The sequence below is a fragment of the Phaseolus vulgaris genome, chromosome 2, assembly GCF_051622355.1.
Source record: "Phaseolus vulgaris cultivar YP4 chromosome 2, ASM5162235v1, whole genome shotgun sequence".
Taxonomy (NCBI): Eukaryota; Viridiplantae; Streptophyta; class Magnoliopsida; order Fabales; family Fabaceae; genus Phaseolus; species Phaseolus vulgaris.
Window position 1 is genome coordinate 25,865,533 of NC_143499.1, and position 21,554 is coordinate 25,887,086.

Consider the following 21,554-nt stretch of genomic DNA (forward strand, 5'->3'; position numbering starts at 1 on the left):
ATATAAGAATTTAAATTTTTTAAAAACATAACATTGCAATATAATTATAGAATGATATAATTTTATTTAAAATGCATAAATTTCATTTATACAAAATTAATTTTATATAATTATATTTTTTTATGTAATTTTACATTTATCAACTAATTTATTAATAAGTTTTTAATCAAATAAATGGTCTTTTTAATTCAAAATTTGTTTAATTTAGCAGCTATTAATCTATCAACTATCATTTACTTTATTAAGATCTGCAAATTCAATATTATCAACAGAAAAAAATAAATTGTGAAAGTGATGGTATCATGAGTTTAAAATTTATACTCTGAAAATGTAATACATTTTTACTCAGTCTATCAAAACTGAGCATATTGTAAAATTAGTTGGGTAAACTGATTTGTCAATATGGTTTTGTATTTTTGTTTTTAAAATCTCTTCAGTTAAATCAATTGTTAGGTAATCTCGATTTCTCATTTAAAAAAGCTGTTTCTGTTTTAACTTTTCAAATTTAAAAAGGTTTCTTTTAATTTGTGTTGTAAAATTAAAACAACTTTATAAAATGTATGAAGATATGTTATAATAGTTGTGAATAATCTTAAAAGGTTTAAAATTAATTTAAACACATTAAATAACATTTAAAAAAATTGAGGCGTTGGTAAAAAAAAGATAATGATGTATATTTTAAAAATGATATTACTGTATTATGATTAAAATAAATAATTCCAAATATTTTAATTAATAAATAAATTATCAACATAAATATTAGAAGTTTTTAAAGAATGATAATCAATTTTGATTTTATAATACCAGCAATTTTAATTAATTATAAGAATTTTAAAAGTATATAATCTTATGCCCAAGTAAAAAAGGGCTTGTTCAGGAAAATTATTTGATGTGTTTTGTATTTGACACATTGCATGATATTTCATAAAAACATTTATTGAAGGCAGATAAAAAGAAGGAAATGATAAATAAGAATAATTATATCTTTCTCTCAATTTTTCAATTATTTACTGTGTTACTTATTTTATTCATTTTGCTTTCTCTTATCAGAAATGAACATCGACAAGACTATAACCTGCTGTTTTTCTTAAACCTAAATCCTGGATAGATTGTCTCAATTGGGTAGCATCTTTCCAGCTTCCTGCAGCTACATACATATTTGACAATGATATGTAATATCCAACATTGTGAGGTTCCAATTCAAAGAGACGTTGAGCAACTAGTTTTCCTAACTTGAGTTCTTCATGATAGTTGCATGCACTTAGGAGAGTTCCCCAAACACCTGACCTGTCACACCCTTTTGCAAACTCGTAAGCCTCATCCATTCTACCTGATCTGCCCAACATGTCAACCACATAAACTTGATGCTCAGTCTCAGGTTGTACTCCATATTTCTCCAACATACACTCATAGTACCAAATACCTTGTTTCACAAGACCTGAATGGCTGCATGCAGATAAAAGGCTAACGAAAGTACTTTTGCTCACCCTTTCTCCTGACTCACACATTTCATGGAAGAGTTTGACTGCTTTCTCACCATTTCCATGATATCCATATGCAGAAATCATTGAATTCCAAGTTGATTCTGACTTCTGCTTGGCATGCCTGAATACGTGGAGGGCAGTGTACAATCTTCCACAGTTGCTGTAGAAATCTATAAGAGCTGCTGATATGAAAGAATTATCTCGAATGCCAGCCCTGAACAGATGGGCATGGACTTGTTTTCCATGTCTTAGGACACCAATTTGAGTGCAAGCAGAGAGAACACTAACAATGGTGATCTCATTTGGTTCAAATTGAAGATGGCGAAATAGTTCCAATGCTTCTCTACTTTCTCCATTATGAGATAAAGCTGAGATTATGCAATTCCATGTGCAAAGATTGAGAATAGAACAGAATTTAAACACTACTTTGGCACTGTTGATGTCCATGCACCTGTCATACATAGTAATTAATGAGTTCTGGACCCGAGTATCTGATCCCAAAGGAGTCTTAAGTGCAAGACCTTGCAGAGACTTTCCTAGGCTGGATAGTTCCAGGTTTGCACAGGCAGACAAGATGTTTACAAGGGTTATGGAGTCATAGTTGAAAGGAGGTTCCTGTCTCATCAACTTGAAAATATCTAGAGCCTCTCTGAAATGGTCGCATCGCACACATCCCACAATTAGTGTGTTCCATGAAGCTATATCTGCTAAAGCAGAATTCTCATGCAAAATTGAAAAACTTGCAGCTAAGTCTCCACAATTGATATACATGTGCATGAGAAAATTTATTAAGAGAATGTGGTTCCAAAATCCAGATTTCAACTGCCAGCAGTGGACTGATTTTCCAAAATGGAGACTGTTAAGGGAGTCGCAAGAAGAAAGAATAGCAAAAACGGTTGATGAGCTGCAATTTAGGTCACAACGTAGCATCTCTCTGAACAATTTTTGAGCTTCATCAGAATACCTGTTATGGGAATAGCAAGATATCATTACATTCCATGAGACCGAGTCCTTCTCTGTGGTAGAATTGAACAAGTGCTCAGCTTTCTCTACCAGGTTGCATTTTGAATACATGTCTATCAGGCTGTTCAGTAACATAACATGATGAGATACCATCATCTGTCTTCTCATTGCAAATCCATGGATAGTTCTTCCTTCTCTGTAGAGCATCAGTTCCGCACAAAGTGGAAGTACAGTAGTTAATGTCACAATATCAGGTGGGAAAGACCCTACTATTTGCATTTCAACCAGAAGATCAAATACTTCAGTAATTTTTCCATTTGAAGCAAATCCTTCTATCATTGCATTCCAGGAAACAGTATCCTCGCGAGCTATTTCTCTGAACACTGTTTCAGCAGCTTTGATATCTTCACATTGTGAATACAATGAAATGAGAGAGTTGGCAACTGAAACGTGCGAGCTGTCCTTGTAACCTAGCTTGATTCCCATCCCGTGAATGGACTGGCCAAAAGCCAGCTCTCCCAAACTTGAAGATGCTGAAATGGCACAGGACAGAGTGACAGTGTCTGCTGCTGCTTCCGAAAAACTCACCCTTTTGAAGTAATACAATGCTTTCACTGGATCACCATTGTAAACACTGCCTCTCATTATTGAATTCAACGAAACAATATCTTTACTTTCCATCTCTTCGTATACACACTCGGAAGAGATTAGATCACCACACTTAGCATACATGTCAATAAGAGCATTACCTAAACTGATATCCGTTAGCATCCCAGATTTTATACTCACACAATGAATTACCCGTCCTTGATAAAAGTTTTTTATGAGTAAAGAAGCTGATACCATAAGCAATAGAGTAGTGGAATCAAACCCAGTTTTGGCCTTGATCATTTTCTGTAAGAAGTCCATTGCTGTTCTATAGCAGTTATTTTCAAGTGATGCTGCAACAATAGCATTCCAAGCAATCACGTCTCTATTATGAATCTCATCAAACAAACACTTTGAAGAGGCAAAATCTCCAGCCTTAGAATAAACAGTGAGTAGAGATGTTGAGTTGGGGAGGTGAGCTAGTGCACCTAACTTTAATGCTGCACAATGGGCAGCAGTGGCAGTCACAATTTTGGGTTTCCTGAGGGACAGTTTGATATATTCAACAAGCTGAAAATGAATATATCTCACATGTAGAGCTCTGTGTGGCATTTCCTCAAACAGCTGATCGACAGTGAAAAAACAATGACAATAACATGAGAATACGGGGCCCCTGTGTCGCTTAACAATGCTGAAGTTCCCAGTTTGGTACTTACGCGAAGAAATTGAATGCAATGATTGTAATATTCCAGGTCCAAGCAAGGTTAATTTTTCATTAACCCATTTTGTTATAAGACTGCCCATATTCTCATCTTAACTTCATTCTTGATTGCAGGTATTAAAAATCCCGTCTTGCGCTGAAGAACGTGAACTTGAGAGCTTAGCAATTTGGAAGGCTATGTATAGCAATAAATAGCTCCTACGTAGTAACTCTTCTATTCATAGAAAATATTGTAGCAGTGTTTTTACGTTGCCAAACTCTATTTTTTGTATTAATAAAATATTTTTCAACTAGGGAGTTCTAGGAATTTTACTCCCAAGGGCTAATGCCAATCAGTGAGCAAAATTTAAAAAGGCTACATCCACTTGCCTGATTTAATTTAAATAAGAGGGGTGGTACATTCAGATGTCTCCTGTTTTAATAATTACAAGCAATTCAACCTCAACTGAGACATCAGGGTTCAAAAACTGCAATGTTGGAAACTTGGTACGAAACATGCTCTTCCCATTGTTACACAAAAACGACATTTTCTCATCTCTCTAACAACTAGCATCAACAGTGTGGATACAGATTCTGAACTTCTGTGAGTATACATCTTGGTCTTGGCAATGAGTTGGAAACCAAATCACCTTTTAATGAAATCTCTTCCTTGTATCTCCTGTCCGTAGTGTTAAAACAAACATAAACCTGAAGTTGACCTCACCATGGTGGATGATCATCTGCGGAAGTTTGAGGAGGGAGAGGCTTCCATTCAGGTTTCTCATCCCAGTACATATCGTAATAAATGTGGCCAGGAGTGTGATCAAGCACGCAGCACCATATACCCACATACCGTTTAACTCGTTTTCTAAATTTGTCCTCCCTTTCCTGATAAAAATAGCATGGCTCAGGACATGATAAACATGAATTTCTTAGCATTTTTTTGTGATAAATACAAATGTGAAACTTCAAAAGAAATGAGTAAAGTGGTCCTCGCCTTGTCGCTGAAACCTGTGAAAGCGTCTTGCATTGAAGAGAACTGGATGACTTTTATATCCTTGAATGATGAAAATATTTTCATGTACTGCAAATTCAAGGTAAAAACAACCGGGATCAACATATTTATATAGAACCCTGAAAATTGTGCATAGCCAATTTGTACTTTTGTCAACACCTCATCCATCTCAACCAAGAATATATTTATAAAGCACCATGAAATTATATGACCAGAAAATGAGAAAAAATAACTGAAATTATGAATTATTTGATAAACCAAAGGGATCAATTTTGATGGCATGAGGCTGCGGTGAGGGTGGTCACTACCTACATGAAAAGACCCTCCAATTATGCAATTCTTAGAACAATGTCCTTCATCTTCCAGGCAAAAGAGGGTAGAAAGCCGCCTACAGAAGAGACCAGTGATCTTGGTAACTGGAGTAGAAAGTCTTCACTTGAAGATATTTTGGAGGAATTACTTTTGAAGGAAGAAAATTGAGTTTTATGTTTTGGGTGATTGGTAAGGATTCCAGCATAATTTCTTCTGGGACCCAGAATTAGCTTTCACGTTGGCAGTCATACATTACAAGTTGGAAACCAAAATTACTTCTTTTGAGATTCAGATTTAATTTTCATACTCCAAACATATCTAACTAAAACTTCTCACACCATACTCTAAGTAAGCTTTCCGAATCAGCTGCTTATACTTAATGCAAATTCATATGCTTGGTATACCAAAAAAAGAGCTGGCACACAAAAATGTACTTTAATTTATAGGGTTGACTTGGAAGTACATAAAACAACCCTTAAATGGATCAAAATTTTATGTACCGTTTCTTCATTGCTATGCCTTGGAAATTTGAGTACTCCCCCAATAGAGGTATTATTTGATGCAACACAATCTTGGGTTCCTTCCTTACAGAGATGAACATCAAGCCATGACTTCTTCACCTGAATTTGAGAAACCCGGAATAAGTTTCCAGAGTAAGATACAAGAAGAAAGGAAAAATCACAATTTAAAATGGAAATGGCATTTAATTCACCTCTGAGGGGAGGGAGGGATTATCAAGTAACGAGTACTCTCTAATATCTATTCCGGGGCCAAACTCTTCCTCTGGAAGTTCTTTCAACATGGCATTTACCTGCAATAGAGTACATTTCCACAGCAGTGCATAGACAGTGAGAGAAAATGTTTGATTGTGCAAAGAGAAGAGAGGCAAGAGGTTATATTAAATGTTGAAAACTCATGCGTGCAGGTAATTAAAAAGGGTTTATATTCTGCAGTATTAATTTGCAGAGCTCTTCTCTCTGTATCCTACTTAAAGACTACATCTAATTCATGAAAACATAAGATCTAAATTCGTGAAAGTCAAAAAATTTTAAACCATTCAAAAAATTAATTAAATAAAATAAAGCATAGAATTTCCCTGTTAGTTTTATGCATCGCAGGGACAACATATTTAACCTGAATCGAGTGCCCAAAATAATTAGACAAGCTTTCTTAAAAAATAAATAATCATGTAGATTATGGACTACAAGTGCTGAGCAATGTAGTCAAAATGAAAACCCATTTCCACTCTCTTCAAGTTGACTCCAGTTCCCTTGAGCTTCTTCTAAATTACGAGGGTATATATGATCACAATTACATCAAAGGGTATGCCTTGTCAAATAGCAGTAACTGATATTTCTACAATCATTAGCACATAACCAAACTTGGTGTTTATGTTTCTCCATGTGTAGAACTAATAAATTATAATTGCTTTAACCAATGAGGTTTCTAAGAAAAAATTGAAATTGTGATATATGTAGTGATAAACTATAAAATACTACTATAATAAATCAAAAGAACTTTTGAAATCTCAATAATGTTTGGTGGACGAGTACCAACTTAGTTTGAGAGACATGTAGCCGTTACTCAGTGAAAAGTGCTTACTATAGTAATGTTTAAGTATCTGACCAATTCTATGGAAGCAGGTTTTCAAATTTAATAGTGATTTTATAGGTTGCTGCTGTTAGAAGCATGTTGGCATATGGTTTTCCAAACACCAAAAGCTACATTTTATTTTTTAAAATTATTAAATACAAATAGTACCATTAAAATACATTTGATTGATTCTTAGATTTTCCCATGTTTGTGCAATATATTTTTCATCACTAATTTAATGCCTACAATTATAACAAACACTTTGATTTACATATATATGAACTTATTTTTCTCTTATGATCCATCCCACATATTGAAATCCAAAAGATTCACATTCAATTTGATTGGAGGAACAGGAAGGGAAAGGGAGAAATTTTGATGAAAAAACCCTTTCTTGGTTCAGAAGTTTGAAGGCGCACGGAAGATAAATCACAGGGATAAAGTCCATTTCCTCCAACTTTTGCCTCCTGTAGAAGCTCTGTCATTAAGTTTTTCTAAATTTTTATTTTTTAACATTCATAAGCTGATTTTAACTTATGAAGAAACTCATTCTATTTTTTCTTCTTACTTTTCTCTTCTAGAAATCCTTATGTGGAAGTTTGTCCAAACAAACCCTAAGTACTTGTCACCAAAATTTCTAAGGTTGTTATTCATCGATCCGGACAGTATAAAGATAAGTGAACATAGACAACAATAATTTAGGAGACACTTGATCAAACTGGAAATACCTCAAATACATGATCCAGTGGACAGAGAAAAGGTTGTCTAGTCATCGACCCCTCCAAAACACCAGGATGGGGAAACCATAGCCTATCAACCCTGCACCATAATGGAGGCACAACCTAAACATATACATAAAGAACCCAGTTAAGATCAAATTATATAATTTCTGATGTGAAAATACACTGCACAAGAGAAACCATTAATCATAATCACCAAGAAACCCCAAATCAGCTGTATCAAATGCTCCAGGCATAAAAGTTGATCAGATATATCAACCATGGCAACATGTTATGCCATAAAAAATTATTACATTTTCTATTTTGGATGGTAGGACTGCTTAAGAACTTTAATCATGAGAAAGACAACTCCACGCACCCCTTGTTTACACCTATAAATAACCTTTAGGCATCAAATCTTATTTATTAAAAGGAGATATTAGGGGCGAGGGTGAAGAACTCAACGGTGGAAATATGCTAGTTCTTTCAATTGAATTGACTAATAAGAAACCAATTACATTACATCAATAAGAAAGTGGAGAGAAAATCATGAAGACATCATGAAGTAGAAGATATTACTACTGTCCTAAATGATTTTATCTTAGAAAAAAAACTAAAATTGGTCTAGAGTTATGAGCATCATCACTTCACCAGTTCTTCATAACAAAAGTAGTCTCTCAAAAAATTACTGTCACCAAATTAGTCCCTTTAAGATCTAAATGTCACCATAACATAACTGTCCTTCAGAAGAACTGTAGTAGTGATAAAAGAAATCTTAAAGGGACTAATGTCTTACAAATTAAATCTGAGGGATTTGGTCACAAAAACCTTTGGGGACTTGAGTGGCGACAGAAGAAATCTTCCAGGGGTTAATTTGGTCATCAAAATTTTTGGAAGACTTACGTGGTGATGAATATAATTTAGAGGACTAGATTGAGGGTTTTCTCTTGTATTTCAAGAGCTATTCTACCAACAGTGGTGCTAAGAATACAGGAAGATGCAACAAAAAATAAACCTTAATTTTATGACACTAAATCATGTATTGGCATTGATCAATACATGTCAAGATATTTGGTAGATAAGGCTTCTATATCAAAAGGAATAATGAGAAACAAAACTTATTATAGGATTAAAGGAACAGTTAGGAAACTTTATCTATGCAAAACTAGGTGCCAAATGGCAATAACAATAATTACTGCATATATGATCTCATGATTTCAATAAGTGACAACTGAAATTCTGTTGAGGGAGCACACGATTTTTTTTCTACCACAAAATAAATGTAACATGCATTGATTTGGTTTGTGTTAAGAGGACGATGAAATAGGAATACACAATTATAGAATTAAAATAAGTAACAAGCTAATTCAAAAAAATTGATGAAAATGTTTGTCTCGTGTCAGTTGGGAAAACTTATTCGTCAATCTTTACCAGTTAGTCTTAATAGACAAGTTTTGTCTTTTTCTTAGTTCACTATGATATTTGGGGTCTTTACTAGATAATCTTAATAAACCTCTTTTGGTTTTAAATATGTTGTTATCTTTATTAATGATTATTCATAGTTTATTGAATTTCCAATTTAGGCCCATCTTCAACGACTAATAATATAGTGGAGGTCACGCCTGACCTTTCCCCGACACTATCTCTCGTACAAGATTCGATATCCTTTAAAAATGATTGGCCTATTACTATTCGAAAAGGTACATACTCTATTTGTAACCGTTCTCTCCATTATACTAACCTCGCTTATCATTGGTTTTCCACCACAAATTATACTTGTTTCTCCTCATTATTTTTTGTTCCTATTCCCAAGACTCTGGGTGAAGCTTTATCTCATCCAGAGTGAAGACAAACAAGGATGTTAAATGCTAAGCATGTGGACACACCAATGGATCTAAGTGTTAAACTTGTAGAACAAAAAGAACCATATGTTGATCCTGGGAGATACAAAAGTTTTGTTGGTAAGCTAAGTTACTTTATTGCGACTTATCTTGACATCACCTTTGTAGTGAGTGTAGTAAGTCAACTTTTAAACTCTCCTTGTCCAGACCATTGGAATGCACTAGTATGGATCCTAAAGAATACCAGGAATGCTCCTAGAAAAGGCCTCAATTATGAAGATAAGAGAAATATTCAAATTGTTGGATTTACTGGCGTTGTTGATTAGGAAGGGTCACCAAGCGATAGACGTACCACTTCAAGATATAGTGTTATCGTTGGAGGTAATTTAACATTGTAGAGAAGTAAGAAATAAAATGTTTAGGCTATATGAAATACAGAAACAAAATACATGGCAATAACATTAGTCACTTATGACAACCAAACAACATCACATTGTCTATAATCCTGTCTTTCATGAGAGGACCAAACATATTGAGGTAGATTGTCATTTCATAAGAGAAAAACTAGAGTCTAGAGACATCACCACTAGGTTTGTCAACTCTAGTGAACAATAGACCGACATTCACCAAGTCTCTAAGAGGACTAAGGACCAATCATATTTGCATCAAGTTGGGGCATACAACTTATATACTTTGACTTCATCACGAAAGTATTATAATTATAAAAATAAGGAGCATTTTCTATATTATCAAGAATATCTATGATTATATATATATATATATATATATATATATTGTGTTGTAAATAGCAAATTATTCGAATAAAAATATTCTCAATATCTCCATAGTAATTAGGAAAAAATATCTTCAGAATTTTTCTATTCATTTCAACATATTTTTATTTCCTTAATGCCAGTGTTAAACTAAAGAAGGAAGAAAAAAAATTGAGCCAAAAGTGTGTTTTTAAGACAACGCAAATGTTTTATTAATATTGAGAAAACGAAATCAATACAGTAATAAAGGACATTTGATATTCTCTAATAATAAAGATATTATATGAGAATAAATAAGAATGTTCCCGATAATAAGTTGAACCATGTAAGAAAATAAATATTTTATTAATATCTATCATACAAGCTTAATGAGTAAATATTGTGCCAAAAAAAATAGAAGTTTACAGCAACTGTCATGTAATTGCTAATGGTTGATAATTTACAGAAATTAGAAGTCAATTAACAGTGCTTATGAGACATTTGCAATTCAAAATGTAATAAAATAAGCATTTTATGATACCAGAAAATAGTTCTCACCAGTGTTCTGTTCAAAAGGGAAGCAATAGCAAGTGCTGCTCTGATCTGTTTTATCTGGACAAATTGACATACAACATAAATTAGGAGATGCAACATCAAAATTTCCATTGAAAATGCAGAAGTGAAAAGGATCAGGTCGATACATGCATACTTGGTAATTAACAAGTGTAAAATGTGATTCAATGGTATGGTTCCCACTTAGCAACAAGCTTTTTGGAATAGATGGCTTGAATGACAAGAACCCCCCTGCAAAGGTTGCTCATGCGGAGTCACTATATCAACCACATGCAGATAATGAAAATAATGCATTGAAACATTAAGTACCACTTTTGGGTTTTCAGCAAAAATATAAAGCAAAATATGTGCTAACCAAAATTGAGGGAGAAATAACTAATTACCGGAAGGATTATAGTATTCTGGTGGGTCATGGAAAAACATGGCTTCTCGAAGTCGGTGGCGCTTTCCTTCAGTGCCAGCATATTGAAATGTTGTGTGCACTGCATATGGCTCCAATCTGAGTTGCTGATACATAGCCTACAATCATGAATGCAAGTACATTCTTAGGAAAAACTGACACAGTTTGTTTATCTACATCACAGGGTCCAAGCAAGGTTCACTCAGACAGTTAAATATGTAAAAGAAAACAGAAAGTATATAACATATATAATTTGTAAAGAAGGTATTTGAAAATGAAATTAGATCCTACCTGGACAAAATATGTATGTCCACTACAAAAGATGCTTGAAGGCAAAATTCCTAGCTTTAGATTTCCATCATAAGCATAAACAAGTCCACTGTCCTCATCAACTGACGGTCCTAACTGTCTGTGAATAATTTCATTGAAACCATTCTGATCCCATATCTTATCATCAGCTAGGAGAAGTTCTTTCCATTCCTTTGCTAACTTCTTTGCAGACTCGGTAGGTCTCCAATGGAAAATTCCTATGTTGTAGGCAGCACCAACTACACAAGGTGATAGACACAATCATCGATATAGTATCTGTTCCATTAAAGCTAATAAAGAGTGATAACAAATGTAATAGAATGAGAGACCGAGAGGTTAAAAAAGTGAAAAAGAGCATTGAGATTCAAAGCAAAAATCAGGAAGAAAACAACTTCAATGTGTGGTATTTTAATTTGATATGCCAAACAATGTTCAATAACTTCAATAGGATTATCTTTTGTTCCTAAGTAGTGACAAGACAGATAATATAATAAAATTTTCAGAGACTTAGACAAAGTTTGCATATTGGATAGTATTTTTTGCTGGCTTCTAATCTAAAGCCATAGCAAACAAGTGATAGGAAACTCAAAAATAATGCCAGAAATGGAATTTGTATAAAAGGTTCTCTATCATTCATATAAAGAACATTTTCAAACCGCATATGTTGTTTGGTTTTGACTTGCAAAAAAGTTCAATATAACTCAAAATTGACGGAAGTGAAGGCTTACTACTAAAACCAATATGGGAACAGTAAAAATCAAAGCAGTAAGTTCTGCTCATTATATTATACAAAAATATTCACCTTCTTGCCAAATTTCCAGACTATCATCAACCACTGTTGGAACAACTTGATCACTGGATGTTAAAACATCTGCTCCAGGATAACGAGCTAGATATGGAAGTGGGTTCTGCTCCACAATCACATAATTGCATATAAGTTTTAAGGATAAAATATATCTCAGAAGAACAATTACATAATGGGGTTGGCGATTTCCTTAAAAGATAATTATGCACATTGAATATAACATGTATAAAGTCCCACAATAATTGCTCATAAAGAAGTATGAAGAAGATAAATAACGGACACCGGACAGGAACAGAGAATTAACAAGCTGGAAAAGAAACTAATAATACATGATAAAAGAAACAAATAAAAAAGGAAATGCTCTAATCGTACACATTTTGGAGCTACTATTAAAATTTAGATGATTCATAAAAAAACACAGCTAGCATATGAATCACCCTTAAAAGTTAAAATTAAACATGTATTAAGAAATGGAGAAAAGCACCTTCAACCAAACCATGTCAGTGTCACACATCAACAGCTCGTAACCGAAAGGCAGTATCAAGTTGATCAGAATAACTTTTTCTCTCCCCATTTTATGAAATTTTGGAGACCCCCAGCCAACATCTTCTGTACTCATATGGCTACCCATATCAAAAACTGGTATCCCTTTCCAATAAAGCGCTTCCAACAACTTGGTGTCCATTGCACCTAAAAGGTAAATTTCAAACCCTTTTCACAAACTCTGGTCAACTGTATACACAATAGCGGATATGCATCTCTATCAAGGGCAATAACAAAACACATGATAGTGAAAGTTAGAAGCCTTAAATTGAAACACTCACCAACAAGAAAATTAGAAACTTCCAGATTATTCAACTGTTGAACCCACGTCAGAATAAAGTCCATGAAGGCATAGTTACCAAAGGTCACTATTATAACATTATCTTTCACCCTTTTCTGAATCAATTCTTTGGTCAATCCGAAAGCCTCCAAAGGTGGCATCTCTTTATTGCGTGGAGGAACATCCAAAATAGGTCTTGTCCTCACATCTCGTGCCTCAGGAGGAACAGAAGGCACATCAACTGTTGCAAACCGAGAACCGTTGAGCGTTTGTTCTGTAAGACGAACATCCTCATCTGAAAAACATGAACAGTTCAAGGTTTGAATTTGAAATCACACCCACATGTGATTTAACAAAGGGTCAAAAGGGAAAACACAAAAGAAGCTCAATGTATTGAAAAGTGCCACATACAAAAGGCACCCTTAACAAATAACAGGGCATTAAAGGACACAAAAGTGGAACCAATGTCAATTGCTCAAACATTATCTATCTCCAACTAAGGAAGGTTAACAACACATTTAAATTTGACAAAAGGGTATGTCACATTGACAAGAAGTAAGATAAAAGGTGTGAAATTTACGAAAAAAAAATGAGTACGAATGAGAGTGTGAAAAAGGGTAGAGTTAAGTAAAGGGTGGTACTTGAAAGGGACCAAGAAGAGGGGTTGGTGGAGGGATAGCGAATGGCGGAGAAGACGTAGAATGAGGAAAAAACGATGCCAATGATGACAACAGTGTAGATCGTGAGGAACAGAGGCCTCGAATGAAGCACTTCCTCACACGCCATCAATGGAAAGAAGAAATCACAGAGAGAGTCAGATTTGCATCTTCCAATTTGAGTGTCTTATTATGGCAATGGAAGGTCAACTCTTAATTCATCCCTCCCTGTTGAGTTGAAGATGAAACTCTGTCTGAACAACGAATCTTTTAACTACTCTGCTTCTGTTCATTTGGGATTCCATGCCTCAACACACTCACTCATTCACCCTAATTTTCATAATCTGCAACTGTAAAATAAAATTACCTTCTCAGCATAATAACTCTTAGCAATAATTTTAAAGTTACTTATTACAAAATTAAAGTCTATTTTGGGATATTGAAAATAATTTCCTACAGAAAAATATTTATCATATATGTTATTTTTTTAATAATTTAAAATATTTCAAATGATGCTAGTAAACATGGATTAACAACATGAAGTAGTTTTAATAAATTTAAAATAACATTTTTTAATAGAAAACTATTTATCACATAAATGCACAGGTTACTTATAAATAATTCTAAGTGTTGTAGGTTAAACTCCAACAACAAATTTTTTAAATAATATTTTTTCTTGTAATAACATGATTTTGTTACTTGAAATATGCGATGACAAATGATTCTATTACTTGAAGTGTTAAGTGTTATGAGATGTAGTTGCATAATGATGTTAAAATAAAAGCATTTTCAATCCTATGTTTTTACATATATATAAAAATCAACATAACAAAATAATTAAAAAAAACTATTATAGTCTTAGATAGATGTATCTATAGTACTTTGTCTATTTTATTATTATTAAAATCACTTTTAGATTTTTTTTAACTTATAAAGCGAACAATAAAATACAAAATCGAATAGAACAAATGTTAGTCAATTGCAATATTTTTAGAATAAATATTTTATAATTTACATTTTTATTATAATTGAAGGTAGTTCTTTTATTATTTATTAGCTTACTTTCTCTTATAAAATTATTACTACTTACATTATTATTATTATTATTTATTTTTACTATTATATTTATATTTATTTAAATGAAATATCGATGTATGTATATCCGTATGTATGAGAGATACAAAGGACATGAGAGAAGGAGAGAGCATGAGACGCGTGTTATTGGATTTTAAGAGATTTGACAAAGAGCGAAGAGAGATAAAGTGAGAAAGAGCGAAGATAGATAATCCTAAAAATTAAAAAATTCAAATTAGAAAGCAGCAACCGTGCATGAAAAAATGGAAGAAATGGAGATATATTTCAGAAAATTAAATTAAAAAAATTCTCTATATTTAAAATTGCTTATGATAACTGTTTTAATATGTTTTTAAAAAAATAGGAAAAGACGCAATGTCCATAATACAGTAATAAAAATAAATATTAATATAAGGATAAAATAGAAAATAAAAATTAGACCAGTTAAAAAAAAATCTATTTATATATAGATATAGATTATTATTATATCATATATCAAAATATGTTCTATACTATAATAAAATATACATTACATTACAAGAAATTTTTTATTTAATATTGATTTTTAGTTACGGATTTGTATCCGTATATAAATTGAGAGTTACATATGGATATTTACATACAGATTTAATTTAGTATGTAAATACATATTATATACCGATTTTTCCGTATATAAACCAAAACTAATTACATATGGAGATAATTTGTATGTAATTTTAGTGACATGAAATGAAAATAATTACATATGGGTCATATCCGTATATACATGATTACATTTTTAATTAAAAATATATAAATGTTTACATGTGGAGTTTATCCGTATATAACGTATTACATATTTAATTAAAAAAAAGATAAATAGTTACATACGATTTTATCCGTATATAAGGTTTTACATAAAAAATTGAAATATTTACATAGAAATTATATCCGTATATAATTTGTTACATACAGATTTAAAAAAAAAAGAAAATAACTAATACAGATTATATTTGTATATACAACATTACATTTTTAATTAAAAAAAGTGGAAATTGTTACATATGAATTCTATTAGTATATAACGTATTAATACTTAATAAAAAAAACAAAAATAACTACATACGAATTCTATCAGTATATAAAATATTACATATTTAATTAAAAAAAATTGAAATATTTACATACAGATTATATTTGTATCTAATGTGTTACATACGAAATTTAGAAAAGCAAAAATAGCTACATACGGATTATATTCGCATGTAAAGTTTTACATTAAAAAAAAGAGTGTTTTTTGAAAGTATGACATGTTTTGTTAGACATGAACCTTTCTCTCTCTCTGAAATTCACGAACTCTACTCTCTCAAATTCACCAAATTCACTGTGAAATCGAAACCCAAATTGAAAGCCACAAATCGAAACTCCATTTGCAATGCTAATTCTGTGGGGCATAATGTATTCAACTCCATTCGTCACTCACATACTAGAGAACTCCACAACTCGTTCTCGTGCTTGTCCTCTCCAACTCGTGCTCCTCCCTCAATATCCCTAACCTTCTTCCCAAAATCCCCTTCCTAAATCCCTCATCGTTGCACACAAAGAAACCCATTTCGTGGATGGTTGTGTGCAAGACACGTGTACAAACAAGGTGTTTTGAATACACCTGACACACTCACATACCTTCTTCATAACTGAGTGGAAAGCAGTTGGCAAAGTCAGTAGGGGATTAGGGTTCTACTTTTTCACTCACGAAACCTTCAAGCTTTCCTTAATAAAGGAAATTAGGATTTCCGTTCTCACAAACCTAATTTGGTGTTCTTTGCCTGCTGCAAATTGAACAAAGAAAAATCTGCTTACATGAATGAGGTAATTGTTTTTTAATTTCAAATTTAATGAAGTTTGGAGCATTTTTTTTTTCATTATTTATACATTCACTTCTCACAAAACCCTTAAGCGGTTCTAAATAAAAGAAATTAGGTTTTCCATTCTCGCAAGTCTAAATTGGGGTTCTTGGTCTACTGCAAATTAAAAAGAGAAAAGTCAGCTTACATGAATGAGGTAATCGTTTTTTAGTTTCAAATTTGGTGAAGTTTGGAGCCTTTTTTTTAATTATTTATACGTTCTCTTCTCACAAAACTCTCAAGTTGTTCTAAACAAAGGAAATTAGAGTTTACGTTATTGCAAGTCTAAATTGGAGTTCTTTGCCTGTTGCAAATTGAATAGAGAAAAGACAGTTTACATGAAGGAGATAATCATTTTTTAATTTCAAATCTGATGAAGTTTATAGCCTTTTCTTCATTATTTATACGGTCTCTTCTCATTGGATTATGCATTTCATATTGATGTTAATCCGTTTGAATTTTTTACTATTGCTTTTGTATTTTTTTTATGCAAAGCATTTGTTTTGTTCTTTTGTTTCGTCATGCAATGAATTTCTCAATCACATCGTTCTCAAATCCTTATATCTTGAATTTACTACATTTCATATTGATGTTCATCCTGTTTAAATTTGTTGCTTTTGTTATCTGCAGAATTTTTTTTATCCAAAACATTTGTTCTATGCAGACATGATTTTCTTTGAGAAGCATTTGTGTTGTGCAACAACAATACTTTCTCTGAGAAGCGCAAAGCTTTTTTTTTTTTATAGAGAAAATTGCAAGACAAGGTAATGGTATGAAAATATTCAAATTCAAAACTGATTTTTGATTTCATGTTCATCTGGTTTAAATGTTTCTTTTGATTTTGTGCAATATATTTTATATGAAACATTTGTTCTATTTTTTATTTATATTGATGCAATTTCAATATACAATTTCATGAGAAGCATTTATTTTATGCAGCAATAAAAAATTTGTTTTCTATTTTTTTTTCACAAAAATTGCAGGACAAGGTAATGGTATGGAAAATTCTAAATTCAAATCTAATTTTTGATTTCATATTGAAATTCATAATTTTTTTTTATCAATATGTAATCTGTATGGGATTATGTTTTTTATACATATTTATATTTTTACATATGAATTTATGTTGTATATAATACCAATTTTTTTTTAATAATTTGAATTAATCATTAATTCTTTAATGTAAGATATTTATAATAGAATCGAATTTATCAACCCAATCGTGAATTTTGAATTTTTTTAATTTGAAACAAAAATTACCCATTAAAAATATATTTTACAATTAAAAATAAAATTAATGCTTAATATGCAGAATTATAACTACATGATATTCAATATAATCCTAAAAATACTATCATTGTAAAATGAGTCTTAAAACCATTTTTCTTTGGAAATAATTATATTTAAAACTAATTCAAATAGATATTTCTTTTTCTGGTATAGATTATACTTTTCAATGTCAATTTATTTTCAATCACTCCTCTTATTCCATTTTTTTAACTAGTTATTATCTCATATTTATTTATTTATTTAACTGATGTTTCAAATTCCTTTAACCTTAACTTTAGATATATTAAATAATATCCCAAATTTAAAACAAGAAATATAAAGATAAATAAATTATGTTTACTATATATTAAAAAAAGATATTAAATTCAAAACTAATATAAATAGAACTTGTAAAATGACAAAAAATATCACAACAATTAAATATTGACTCAATAAAATAAAAATGTGATAAATATGTGAAAAAGCACACTGTGGTATGTTTTTGCTAATAATATATAATTGAGATTTTTATTTATTTAAAGTACACAAATTAATTTATTAAGAAAGCTTATTGAAACACGACTCTATTAGGTGATGTTGAAGAAGGGTTAAATTTGTAAAGTGGGTGAGATCCACCTATTTGTAATATATATTCTTTCACATTTATATTTTTAAAATGAAAAATTATTTTATTTAAATATATATAATATTAATATAAATATTAAGTTTTAATTTTACCTTTATTTCTACTATATTTTATAATATCTTACATTTTTTTTATACAGTTTTATGATGTAAATTTACATTAAATCTTCCATTTTCACCATGCTAACCAATACCTTTAAAAGCAACATAATAGTTTAATTTATTTCTTATTTTCTAGCAATTAAAAACATGCACTCAAACGTATTAACTATTTTTAATTAAAGTTTTACAGTATTCATTATTAAGATCCCTTCTCTCATTTTCAAAGTAATTCATATATTTTTTATTCAAGTATCAAAAAATTTCTTAAATAATTAAAAACACTTTAAAATATCAATACTTCAATCTTTACCATCTCGAGGTAATATATTTTTTTCTTAACAAAAATATTGAATTTTAGTTTTATTGATAGAAAATAATGATCTCATTGAAAAATCACATATATACTCTTCTTTATAGAAAATAACTATCTCTGAAAATTCTTCATTGTAGTATTTATTATGTAATTTTATATTAAATTTGTTCATGTCCATGTCAATCAATATATTTAAAAGTAAAAAGAATTATTTGTTTCTTTTTAAAACAATTTAAAACATATATTAATTAAAGCATATTAATTGCTTTTAATTAAGATTTAAAATATTCATTAATAAGTTTCTTTTCGTCAATTGATAAGGATTCATTCACATAACATAAATTCCTTAAACAATAAAATTACATCAAAACATATTTATTTTTTCTTAATGAAAAGTTTATAATTTTAGTTTTATTTATAGAAAATAACAATCTCATTGAAAAGTATAATTCTATTGCATGTTAATTATTTTAACCTTGGCATTGATAACTCTATGAAAGTGAACTTTGTGAGACTTTTCACTAAAAAAAAACCATTACAACTAAATTTAAGAAATAAAAATTAATTAATCACACTGTATTAACTAAATTATATATTATTTTAAATATTATAAAAATATTAATATTTAATCTATTTTTTTATTATTAATAAAAAATTATAAAATAGTTTCTAAATTCAAAATAGGAACTAGATAACAATTTAGAAACTCCTTTATAATTTTTTTATTAATACAATCTACTCTAAATATCAATAATTTTTTTAATTTATAAAATAATATTTAATTTAATTAATATAGTAACTAATTATTTTGGTCTTTGTAATTAATTTTTATTTATGATTTTTTAATTTATAAAATAATATTTAATTTATTCTATATAGTAACTAATTATGTTGATATCTAAAATTAGTTTTTATTTATGATTTTCTTCAACAGTTTTTTTTTTTTTTTGATTCAAGAGTGATTAAATATTAAATTTCTTTACGATTGAAAAATGACATGGTTAATTTAAAATAAAAATAAAAATTGTACCATGATGTTATAAATATATGTGGAAATGTTGTCTTACCATGTGTGTAATGTTTTAAATTTGAAAGTTCACACATTTTTTTAGTCTATTCCCTTTTTATTAGTCATTTTTTTATATATATAAATAGGTTTGTTTTGTATTAGTTTTTTAATTATTTTTTTCATGTTCTTTATAAATAGTTCTATATCTTTCTTTCTTTGTGTATGTTTATTTCGTTTGTGTCATTTGTTGATTGGTTTTCAAGATTGTTTCTTTTTTTATTCTTTTAGTGCTTGATTGATAACTACTGTGTTACTCTGGGAAGGGGTGTTGAATGTATTTTTTTTGCTACTTTGTCCATTTGTGTGATTTCTTGTTGGTTTGTACTCAAGATTCTTGGTTCTATACGTGTGTTTAGGAGTTGATGAATTTGAAGAAGGGTACACTACATTATGGGAATGAATTCGTGTTAATTAATGTTAGTGACTGGTCTAGTGCTAATTAAATGCTAATAGTGCTTAGGAGCCTAGTTAGGGTGACTTATAATAGGTTAGGTTATGGCTTTAATTTGTTTCATTATGGTAACTTTTTTTTTCTCATAAGAAGGATCGTTTTAAGTCAACTACAAATTCATAACCACATTCGATCTAATTTTTTTAAAATAAATTTTATTTCTTCAAATCACATGCACTAATTTATTGAACAGTTAATGTTGATTAAGTTTTTATGTTATTGCTTTATCATTTATGACCACTCTTCATAGTTTTTTACGTTGAGATTTAATTATAGGTTATTTAACTCGTCATAGGGCAATGTTTATTAGGTTAGAAAAACTGAACTAGTTTATTTATATATTAAAGGATTAGGTTTGATTTTTTGGGGTAACTTCCAGTTAAAAGTTTGTTAGTTGCAACCTGCAATCAAAGGTTTCTTTTGATTAGTTCATTCCTTTGTTTTCGATGTAATATACACTTTTGTTACCAAAATAAATAAATAAATAATAAGGTGATCAAATTAAACTACATAAACAAACAAAGTATATATATTCATGAGTGAAAAAAAAATCTTACAATGAACTATCAGTTATCTATAATTTGCATAGGTATTTTACTAATACATAGCATACAAGGTTTTTATATTCTCAATCAATTACAAATATATATGATAAATTTGTTAATTTTTATGAAAAATATATTTAAATATTATGGTTTAGGGTTTATGCAAGAAGGATTTCTGATAACGTGTTTGTTATTCTTTCCACAAAATCAAACTCATATTTTATCATGAAACTGAGGTACACTGGTATGGTGAGAGGAAAGGAGGGATGGTGGAGGGGGAAGAGGGAAGAACACTGGAGAAGAGAGGCAGACCTCAAGGCAGCTTCGTCGGTGAATAAATCTGGAGAAGGGAACTCATCAATGTTCTTTTTCTCAAACTTCCCTGACAGTCATGGAGAGTATGATATGTTCAGGATCTTCAGAAAATGGGCTAGAGTGAAAGAGGTGTTCATCTCCAGGCGGCTAAATAGGTGGGAAGAAGATTTGGGTTTGTGAGATTTTATCCAGTTCCTAACGAGGACAAGTTGGAAAAGCAATTGGATCAATTTTACATTGGTAACCTCAAACTGTATGTTAACCTTCAAAAATATAGGAGAGCAAATGTCAAAGTTAAGAAGGGGAAGCCAAGCACATCTAGAAACGATATCATTCGAGCTAGGAGCCCTCGAGG

General features: G+C 30.6%; 2 protein-coding genes and 1 long non-coding RNA gene across 6 annotated transcripts; 1 reads left to right on the forward strand and 2 right to left on the reverse strand.

Moving 5' to 3' along the window:
* Positions 1-990: 990 nt before the first annotated feature.
* On the reverse strand, positions 991-3,954 carry LOC137811091 (Tetratricopeptide repeat (TPR)-like superfamily protein). The gene has a single exon (XM_068612680.2). It carries the CDS (start codon positions 3,837-3,839, stop codon positions 1,047-1,049), a length of 2,793 nt encoding a protein of 930 aa, XP_068468781.1. The 5' UTR covers positions 3,840-3,954; the 3' UTR covers positions 991-1,046.
* Positions 3,955-4,101: 147 nt separating this feature from the next.
* Positions 4,102-13,887, reverse strand: LOC137811092 (arabinosyltransferase XEG113). 4 transcript variants are annotated; one of them, XR_016518560.1, is made up of 13 exons: positions 13,519-13,887; positions 12,879-13,172; positions 12,539-12,744; positions 12,052-12,157; positions 11,232-11,488; positions 10,924-11,059; positions 10,669-10,771; positions 10,526-10,579; positions 7,384-7,497; positions 5,775-5,873; positions 5,563-5,682; positions 4,733-4,819; positions 4,102-4,623 (listed from the first exon to the last, which is right to left on the reverse strand). XR_016518560.1 is itself a non-coding variant. In XM_068612681.2 (13 exons), exons 1-13 carry the CDS (start codon positions 13,661-13,663, stop codon positions 4,456-4,458), a joined length of 1,881 nt encoding a protein of 626 aa, XP_068468782.2. In that variant the 5' UTR covers positions 13,664-13,887; the 3' UTR covers positions 4,102-4,455. The 4 variants fall into 4 exon arrangements, 1 of the variants encoding a protein (XP_068468782.2); XR_016518561.1 differs by having other exon boundaries at positions 10,677-10,797; positions 13,519-13,843; XR_016518562.1 differs by having other exon boundaries at positions 10,669-10,797; positions 13,519-13,843.
* Positions 13,888-15,857: 1,970 nt separating this feature from the next.
* On the forward strand, positions 15,858-17,409 carry LOC137811094 (uncharacterized). The gene is made up of 2 exons (XR_011081028.2): positions 15,858-16,647; positions 17,155-17,409. It is a non-coding gene; the product is annotated as an uncharacterized LOC137811094 (long non-coding RNA).
* Positions 17,410-21,554: the final 4,145 nt, after the last annotated feature.

Coding starts and splice junctions, on each gene's coding strand:
- LOC137811092 (XM_068612681.2), bottom strand. CDS start 13,663: ATGGCGTGTGAGGAAGTGCTTCATTCGAGGCCTCTGTTCCTCACGATC. Junction 5,683..5,774: donor ATCCCTCCCTCCCCTCAGAG/GTGAATTAAATG, acceptor TCTCAAATTCAG/GTGAAGAAGTCATGGCTTGA. Junction 4,624..4,732: donor TCACAGGTTTCAGCGACAAG/GCGAGGACCACT, acceptor TATTTTTATCAG/GAAAGGGAGGACAAATTTAG.
- LOC137811091 (XM_068612680.2), bottom strand. CDS start 3,839: ATGGGCAGTCTTATAACAAAATGGGTTAATGAAAAATTAACCTTGCTT.